Source organism: Penaeus chinensis, chromosome 7, assembly GCF_019202785.1.
Source record: "Penaeus chinensis breed Huanghai No. 1 chromosome 7, ASM1920278v2, whole genome shotgun sequence".
NCBI lineage: Eukaryota > Metazoa > Arthropoda > Malacostraca > Decapoda > Penaeidae > Penaeus > Penaeus chinensis.
Genome location: NC_061825.1, coordinates 15,968,793 through 15,978,792, shown reverse-complemented (window position 1 = coordinate 15,978,792; position 10,000 = coordinate 15,968,793). Strand labels below are relative to the sequence as shown.

The 10,000-nt window shown below is 36.1% G+C and overlaps 1 protein-coding gene across 6 annotated transcripts in view; it reads left to right on the top strand.

Annotated features, from left to right (window-relative positions):
• LOC125027610 (glutamate dehydrogenase, mitochondrial-like) overlaps positions 1–6,327 on the top strand; it is a 38,786-nt gene extending 32,459 nt beyond the window's left edge. For 4 of the 6 annotated variants that reach the window (XM_047616728.1, XM_047616729.1, XM_047616725.1 and 1 more), the window contains exons 6-12: positions 993–1,180; positions 1,412–1,528; positions 1,921–2,082; positions 2,357–2,561; positions 3,745–3,836; positions 5,191–5,253; positions 5,544–6,327. In XM_047616728.1, the coding sequence (XP_047472684.1) occupies positions 993–1,180; positions 1,412–1,528; positions 1,921–2,082; positions 2,357–2,561; positions 3,745–3,836; positions 5,191–5,253; positions 5,544–5,663 (947 nt within the window). In that variant the 3' untranslated portion in view covers positions 5,664–6,327. Of the gene's footprint in view, positions 1–992; positions 1,181–1,411; positions 1,529–1,920; positions 2,083–2,356; positions 2,562–3,254; positions 3,338–3,744; positions 3,837–5,190; positions 5,254–5,543 lie in introns of all 6 variants that reach the window. The other 2 variants (XM_047616730.1, XM_047616727.1) reach the window with 1 other exon arrangement.
• Positions 6,328–10,000: the final 3,673 nt, after the last annotated feature.

Here is a 10,000-nt window from a genome sequence, read left to right as displayed (position 1 = left end):
ATTTGTTTAAACGTAATCTCTCTGCCACTTCCCCTAGCCTTTTTTTATGTAAAACTTTTTGTTTATTTTACTATAGCTGATAGAACTGGGTTTTAACATAGCTCCCTAAGTGCATGACTGGTTCACTCTGTTTATTACAAGGATATTACATTTAGTGTCAACTTTGGCATTTGCTTATATTACATTGTTGGCCTCATAACAGCTGCCTAATTATTATGACAGAGTATCTTCAAGAGCTATATATGAAGAGAAGGTATTGCTTCCATTATACTTTAGCTCCACCATTAGCTAGAACTAATTTTGCTTTTTAATAACCTTGTCTTGGGAAGCACTAGTGATTGATTGATCAACATTCTTTAACATGCACTTTTTTTTGTTTTTGTTTTTATCTCATATCAGCAAAATCTTTATTGTGTGCAAATAATTTATGCATTATATTTTAACAGTTTTAGATAATCAAACAAACTCACAGCAGCCTTGAAAGATTGTGCTTTACACCTGCACTGTTTTTATAATCTAAATAGTTGACACTTGATTTGATCATATGCTTTGGTGTAATTTTAGCCATTAAAATTTGATTCATATATTAAAAGCTTATTAATATCAGATGCAGATTTGCTTTGCATAGTGTAATTATTAATTGGCTTTTGGAAGATGATTTGGTTTGTTATTGACTTGGTGATTATAGATACCTTCCAAGCCTTTTGAATGAGATTAGTTTAAAATAATTTAAATGGTGACAGAAGATACCAAATTTTAGAAAATAAAATGAAAAGATAACCAGCAAATGCACTTTTGTGTGACTTTAAAATTATTATTATGTGATTGGTGTTAGAATAGTGCATGTGATGTAACTAGAACAGGTAAGCTAAGTGACGTATTTTGTTGAATTATATGATACAGACTAATAAAAAAGAGAGAAAAAATGTCAAAAGTATTTAAGTTAATTGTCATGAAAATGAGTGTATTGCTAAATCATCCCTTGCTTTTAGGACATCTTGACATCAATGCTCATGCCTGTGTCACGGGCAAGCCCATCAACCAAGGTGGCATCCACGGCCGAACATCTGCCACTGGGCGAGGTGTGTTCCACGGGCTGGAAAACTTCATCAATGAGGCTTCATACATGTCCATGATTGGCATCACTCCTGGATGGGGTGGAAAAACTTTCATTGTGCAGGTCAGTTTCATGTTGTCAGACAAGTAAAAAAAGGTCAAGATTCATTTTGTAATAGGCTTTATCTGGTTCTCAAGTGAGTTGTTAGGTGTTAGGTGAAGCACTAAGGCCACAATATGTTGACTTCTTTTGTTCTTTTCAGTAGCTTTTCATTACGTTTAGTGTTCTGTATGTGTGTATTCTCTTTTGTTTCCCTAATTGTAATTGTGCAGTACATTATAATCTTATCTCCAGGGCTTTGGTAATGTCGGTCTTCACAGTATGAGATATCTTCACCGTGCAGGAGCCACTTGCGTAGGTATCAAGGAAGTCGATGGCTCAATCTACAACCCCAATGGTATTGATCCTAAGGTAAGAGTGCAACAGACTTATTGGTTTATTCATTTTGATATTTGTTTATTTCAAATTAAAGTGAATCAATGGAGTGTCACATTATCATAAAAGCTATAGGTACATCACTGTTTACTTGATATGATAGATATATTAACGGTAATAACTACTGTAACAGCTATGGTAGGGATCTATATTAGTAATTGGTATTCAGATTGATATTAATTTTTGATATATTTGTCGTAAAATGCTCCCCTCAGGATAGGAATTAATTGATCAATTATAAATTAGAAATATATGAATTACTTAATATATTGATGCCATTTATGAATGATCATTAGATCTTAAATATTAATCTTTAATGAGGTGTAATATTGATTGTTATTGTTGATTTTTTTTTTTTTTTTTAATAGGAACTGGAGAATTGGAAGATTGAGAATGGTACAATCATGGGATTCCCTGGTGCTGAGACTTACGAAGGAGAGAACCTTCTGTACGAGAAGTGTGACATCCTCATTCCTGCTGCTATTGAGAAGGTCATTCACAAGGGCAATGCACATAAGATCCAGGCCAAGGCAAGATGATCCAGAGTTTTTGTGTTTTTTAGTGTCTTGATGGTTGCTAATGATCAGTAAGAAGTCCATCATTCTGTGGTGGTTTAGTTTCTAATTTGGGATTGTGTGGAAAGTCATCTAGGCTACAATCAAGACTTACAAATATAGGAAGATCTAAATTATCTAAGAGACATGACTCTATGTTGATGTTTGATTAAGTGACATTTAATATTGAGTTTTAGCAACTATTTACTTATGGGAATATTTATTAAACACACCAACACTTCTGCATCAGATCATTGCTGAGGCTGCCAATGGACCTACGACCCCCGCTGCTGACCAGATTCTACAGGACATGAATGTCTTGGTCATCCCAGATCTCTACATCAATGCTGGTGGTGTGACTGTGTCATACTTTGAATGGCTGAAGAATCTCAACCACGTGTCATATGGTCGTCTTACCTTCAAATATGAGAGAGAATCCAACTACCATCTGTTAGGTAATATACTCTGTTTTAAGTTCAGTAATAGTAATTGATAAGTTGAGAGAAGGTTTATCACTAGAAACTCCACTTTATAATACTGTTTTTGTTTGTCTAAATGTTTCTTATAATACAAGTGAAAGATAATAGAAGGGGGGGGAATGTACCCTTAACTGTTAGGTATATGATGATTTTAAGAATATTTTGGAGCTGTATTGTTTTATTTTTATTTTTTTACTTTAAGGAAAACTAATTTCACAGTTCATTTGCAGGGGAAAGATATTTTTTAATCAGGTATAATAATTTATCTTAGTATTGGTCAGATCAAACCTACCCTTTGTTTTCTTTGCCATTTGCACTTGTTTCTTATTCATCAATGTTTTATTAAGTAACGCAATTACACATCTACTCCAAGTGGGCAAATTTAAATGTAATAAGAGGTTAAGGAAAAATAATGATTGGAAGGAGAGAAGTAGAGAGAAGACAAATTTGTTTTATTGCAGTTTTCTAGATAACATGAAAATCTGGAAATAAAGTTGTTGACTTAATTGTTTGTATATGTAAGCCAAAATGTGTCACTGAATTTTTAGTTACATAAAGAATAATCACTATTTTGTATAAGTAGATAAGAGGTAATGGTATATTTCTCACACTTTTGGGGCCTGTATTAAGTAATCTTGAGCATTATAACCCAGGTTGTTTATTTTGCAGACTCTGTGTCCCATTCTCTGTCCAAACACTTTCAGCAGGAACTATCAGTAACTCCCAGTGAAAAGTTTGCCAGTCGCATTGCTGTGAGTCCCTGTTCACCTGCCTGACCATTTTGTAAATTTGTTCAGTGTTAGATTTGTTTTGCATTTGGATTGCTAGTCCCAAATCACCCACTTTTATCTCTTATATTTCAGCTTTTCCTGCACAACAGGTACTAAGAGGGCTGTCTGTACATACCTCACCTCTAGCTGCTATGAGTTCATGCCAATATTTACTGCACAAGTGCATATTGTCATTGGTGACTTGAAAATTTACTTGGGCAAAACAAGTGGGGAAATTCCTTCAATCTTGGTAACAGCAGGAGAAAGGCCAAAACATGGAAGGTTCCAAAATATCAGTAACCTTCTTTGCATCTTCCCAACACCTTACTACCTATACCCTACTACCTTTACCAAATTTTCTATTACGAGCAAGAATATCCCTCCTACAGAATCTGTTCAGGAGTCTCTTGAGCGGCGTTTTGGTCGTGTGGGTGGCAAGATTCCCATCGTGCCATCAGAGGCTTTCCAGGAACGCGTTTCTGTACGTAAAGATACAGTAAAAGTCACTAAACCTAAACTTAAGATTTGCAAACCACACTTACTAACTGAAGGTATCTGCTAACTAGGGACCTTAAATTGAAGCAAATAAGAGAAATAAAATGAGTACACTAAAGTGTGTAGGTGTGAGTGTGTGGGTAATACTAAGCTTTCAAGGTTATGGAGGGGGGGATTTATTTCTTTATATGTTTCTTCCTGGTATTTTCACATCATGGTTTTATTTTGGATATGTGTTTTTCAAACATTGATGATTGTGTGTTGTGTAAATAGAGAAAAGTATATGAAAAGTATTTATGCTTGTGATATTTACTGTTAAGTAAATTAATCTCAACTTAGGGCTGTGATGGAAGACACATTAAGACCATTTTTATGGTTATATAAACGAAAACAAAAAAAACTAGTGTGTGTTTTTATAAATGTTAGATGTTTGTACTAATACAATATTATAGTGTGAGTGAATTGATAATGCAGTAACAGAATGATGATATAATATTTAATAAAGTGATCTGAAGAAATTGTAGCTAACATATAGCACAACATATCAAATGATTATAAACCATAAGGCTGAACTTCACATCCTATTGTTAGTTCTTATAATCTACTCTTGTGAAAGTCCTTAGTTCAGGCATTTAGACTTAAGATGTTAGACTTGGCAATCCTAAAAAAATAATTGAACAGACAGCCCCCAGACTTTCTTTTTATTCTTGTTGTAACTCTGTCCACTTCACTATTTTTTTTGTCTTTAGCATTAATGTTGTTGTTATTGTTTGTTGTTTTTTTATATTTTAATCAGTATAAAATCCTTGAATTCTCCCTAAAAATAGTTTCCTTACTTATAAATGCACTCATTCATTTGAATTTGAAGTTAAACGACTGGGAAAGATTCTTCGTAGTTGTAAAAGGTCAAAATATATCTCAAATTTTAGGTAGATTGGCAAGTAGTGATAAATGTTACATTCTACATTAGATGTATGGTGTGCATATTACAGTAAGGATTGATGGTTTTTATCTTAATCTTCATTATGCACGTTAATTAATTCTTTAGGTTAAGGCACTGTTTACCTTCTATTCTTAGACACAATTCTCTTTTTTATATAATTGTTTTGCTGACCATCACTGCATGTGTGTTGTTGAGACTTGCCTGTATAAATATTTATGTATTTGCTTTATCTTCTTGGTAGATAACAATTTATATATATATAATAGGACATATATATATCTAGTCATCATGTTTTCTATATTGGTAACATCTGTTTATTAGTGAGTACCATGGTCAAATGATTGTATCTATATTTTAAAATACAACTGATTAATTTGTTATTTTATCTATGCCACAGGGTGCATCTGAGAAAGATATTGTCCACTCTGGTTTGGACTACTCCATGGAACGCTCTGCCAGAGTAAGTTTCTATTATATATACACATACCTGTGTTATTTATTCTTTTCTTTTGGATAAGGGTTTTGTTATGGTATAGTTTTTGGGTCATTATTCCTGTTTCAAGATTTAAGCAGTTACTTTATTCTAAATGTTTCATTCACTAAGATAAAGTGTCAGTATGTATTAGTTTAGTAAAGTGTTATTATTTTATGTCTTTCCTGGAGATGAGTTTCTTTCATTTTAGTAGTATGCTTATTCTCTGAATATTATTTGCAGTTGACTCATATTTTTTTCTCAAACTTTCATCATAGGCCATCATGAGAACTGCAATCAAGTATAACTTGGGCATTGATCTCCGTACTGCTGCTTATGTCAATTCCATTGAGAAGATCTTCAACACCTACAAGGAGGCTGGTCTTACATTCACCTAAAATCCCTTTTGGCATATTGGCAAATTCATGGGCTGTTTCCATCACAGATTAAAAGAAGAAGAAGAAGAAGAAAAAGAAATGGAAGAGCATATTTGCTGTGGGGAAGAAAAGTATGGATGGTACAAGAATTTCACATCTGTATTATACCAAGTGAAATTGCATTTAAAGTATGGTGGCAAGAATGTTTGACAACTTTTGGAGTGCAAGCAGAAAGGGTTTCTCTGTCAACGTTTATTAATGAAGTGTTATGCAGCTGATTTCTTTTTGCTCTATGGTTAACAGATTTTGAGATGAGGAGTTGAATGTTTTTATAGGTATTTGATTCATACATCAGAAAGGTATTTTTTGATTCAGGGAACAGAAGGAGAATAAAAATGACTGGTATTTTTTACCAAACTTGTAAATTATAAATAAATGTTAATAGGGTACCACATTGTTTCTTCGTCACATCATCTATTTAATTAACATTGCAGTAAAGAGGATATAATGCTTTTGATGATAATGGCAACACAGGGATTTTCTTGTCCATACACTTTAGCCAAATTGTTAGTATGTATAGTAATTCATTTAAATGTTAATGGATAATATTCTCCATGTTCTGCAAGGCAGGTGACCTTGTGATGGTTTATTTTATTACCAAAAATACCCATTATTGGGCAAAATACTTGCATGTTTTATTCACCTAAATGAAGTTGGATCCCAGAATAGCATACACTTTGTTGCAGTAAAGGACCCTAAGACAGATTTACTCTTGAGGTATGTTATCAAGCTAGAATTCTGAAATATACTTGTACAACTGGTGTAACTGTATGCAAGTTTCTTATAACCAGTGCACGTAAAAATAGAGTGAACTTGCAAATGATGGTTTTCATATTGTTTGAATTCAAATGGAGAAAAAAAAGAAAAAAAAGGCATGTCAGTAGACAGCAGCACAATTTATTTATTTTTTTTATTCATCATTCTTTCTATGTTGACTTTTCATTTGTTTTCTGTATCAGCTTTGCCCTCCCCCCCTCTCCAATTCCATGCCTTTTGTTATCATGAGGGGCATAGAAGACGGGAGCTGAAGCCCAGTATTGAGAATTGCCCCTATCTTGGCCCTAATTTTGCATGGTCTTTTTTTCTCACCCTCTCCTTTTGCTTCTCTTCTCCAATCCTTCTTCCATCCACTTCCAACACGGTGTAAGAACCATGTTGAAAGGATGAAAGGCTGGCATTGTGTCAGTCCTGAAAGGCCATGGGGAGCCATTGGCATGGTATTCCCTTGGTTAGCCGTCTAGCAATTACCTCTCAAGGTGACCCTGAGGGATAACCGTTTCTCTCCTACTTATTTCATGCTCACTGTGGACAATATTGAATATTGTGTACCCTTATTAGGGGCACTGAGGATTTCTTCATCAACTAGCCTATATGAAATGACTTTTCTGGTTTCCTGAGTCTGACTCTCCTTTGGTCACAAATTAGGACCACAGCTACTGCTATCTCGGTGCTTGTTGACAACTTTATTCATTCCGAATCATCCACCAAGGTCATTACTCAACCTTAAGTAATAAACCTCTTCTCTCTCAATATCCTTCACTTAATCTCCTCTTACTGCATAGTGTTCTTAATTTTCAACCCACACCTCCTTTATTAATTCTCGTCATCTTTATTGTCCTCGTCCCAGCAGTACTACCTCTCTCCACACCACACCCTCTTCTTCCTAGCCAAGTGGGTTCGTTTTAGTGATTCCCCTTACAGCCTTTTACTCTGACAATACCCTCCACTTCCAACAATGCCCTGAAAACAAGTAGGTGAACTTTCCTTCCGCAGTCGTTCCAATCTGCCAGACATCCTCACGGAATCCCCTACCTTTTCAACTGACACCCCCCCAATCCCTTGCCCGTTGTTGTCGTGGGGGGGGGGGGGTTAGGAGGGACTGGGACCCAATGCAGGGGAAATCCTCAACCTTGGGACTCAGCCCTCGACTCAACAAATTTTGCATAGTCTTTTTTTTCCCCCTCCTGCTTTTTATTTTCTGTCCCTTCACCAACCCCTTCTACTATCCACTTCCTAAGGTGTGAGAGCCGTGCTGAAAGGATGAAAGGCTGACTTTGTGCCAGTCCTGAACGGCCTGAGGGAGCCATGGGTACGGTATTCCCCTGCTTTAGTTGTCTAGCCCTTACCCCTCAAGGGACCCTGAGGGGTGGACCGTTTCTCTCCCCAACATACTCCAGGCTTACCATGGCCAACAATGAAGATTTTATACCATTATTAAATAGCACATTTATTTTGCTTTTAACCATTAACCATACCATTATTAGAGGCAATGAGGCTTGCCTCTTCATCAAATAGCTTCACCAATTCAAACTCGCCCGATTCCCTGACCCCAGGCTCTCCTTTGACCACGGCTCTGAACACAACAGCTAATATACCCTCCTCAATGCCTACTAGTACAGTATCCACCCAAATCAACACCCCAGGAGACATTTCTACTCTCCCAACATGCTCAACTTCAACAACTATACCCCCACAACCTTCTTCATCAACTACCCCATCCTCCCTTATTACTACCTTACAACCTTATTGTCCACCTCCCCATAACACTACCTCCCTCAACAATACACCCTCTTCCACACGCCCCCGTCCTTCTACTACCCCCATCTCTACAAAATTCTTAAATACTCTATTTAGCCCAGCCAAATGGGACCGATTTTTCGTGATCCCTCCCACAACTTCTCACACTTTCTGCTTTAACAACCTGTTTTCATTCCTCAAATGCATATACATCCTTCACTTGATCTAACCCCTATACATTACCTTACCCGACCTTAACCCATTTACTCGTCAATTCCTTTGCTCAGCTTTGACAACTAATCACTAACTCAACCACCCTTCAGTACCATTTACTATAGTGCTACATGACCTTAGATGTCTAGCACATTTATTTTGCTTTTAACCATTAACCAACCAATTTTCAACTGACAATCTATTCTGCTTCCTACATAAATATCCTCCATTTGAGCTAATCACTTTTAACCTAAACCCTTCCCCTTTTTAATCTCTAGCCTACCCCATTCACTCCCTCTCTTTCCACCCCTCAACTACCATACTATCTTGTAATACCATGACCGTTGAAATTTAAGACATTTTGTTATAATAAAGAACTCAACCCTTTCCACCATAATACTTTACCTTAGTGCTATATACCCTTTGATGTCTAGCACATTTATTTGTTTTAAAGCATTAACCATTAACCAAAGCTCGTGCATTAACTGCCCTGACTGACCTCACTGGCAAACTTGTTTCTTCCCAGCCTCATTCCTCCCTTAACCATTTTCCTTCTTTTCTTCATCCCTTCTGTCCATTATCCTAATCGTTAATTCATTTTTACTCTTTTCGCCCCCGTACTCTGTCAAAATGCTGTGTTACGCTTGGTGTATGGCACATTTGTTTATTTTGTCCATTGACAATTCTGGGGAAGTCCACAAACATCGCCTCGTGAACCAAAAAACGACTTAGCCTGGGGCTTCACCCCGAAGCTCCAACCTGTCGTTACGAGTATATTTTGAATACGTCGGTAATGACCTTGGATGTTAACGCAGCAGAATTTTTTAGATAAATAAATAACAGAGATTCCTGATCTCCGTTTTTACCTGAGTTGTCACGTTTACAGTATTTTTCAACATATAAGTACTATAGTTTTCTCCAAAATGCTCGGGAATAACTGCGATATAAAAAAAAATCCCCATTTCGGATGCGTCACTTCCTGTCCCTCGGAGACCCCTCAACTTTTATTTTAGTGATAACGCCCCGGACTCGCGTAATCACATATGTAGTAGTCATTCACTCAAACGCTCTTCTTTCCTCACATAAATATACATTTACCTTAACCTGTTTCATGAATTTCTGCCGTCCGAAACAAACGAAAGTTGCATTCCCAAATGGTAAACACGAACTCGCTTTGGAATATTGTGGCTCTCGGTTTGGATATCACTAGCCAGTGGCCTCGCGTATCCTGTGCTTATCATACATCCCGCTCCCTTCCTCTTTGAAACGTCTTGATTTCATTACTGCGTACTGTAAAAAAAAAAAAAAAAAAAAAAAAAAAAAAAATAACATATAGAACCAGAGAGCTCTAAATTTCAGGACTATTTGTACAATTTGTAAAGGGACATTTAATCGAATAAGAAGAAATCAAGTTAAATTACTTACAATGTGTTCTCTGTTCTTACTAAAGCACAAAGCTTAGAATTACACACGTAGGAACATGTACTATGTTTATCTTAAACAGTGAAATGCAAATTGAATTTGTCTACACTAGTACAGTAAAATATCCTCATTTTGATATGTGTATA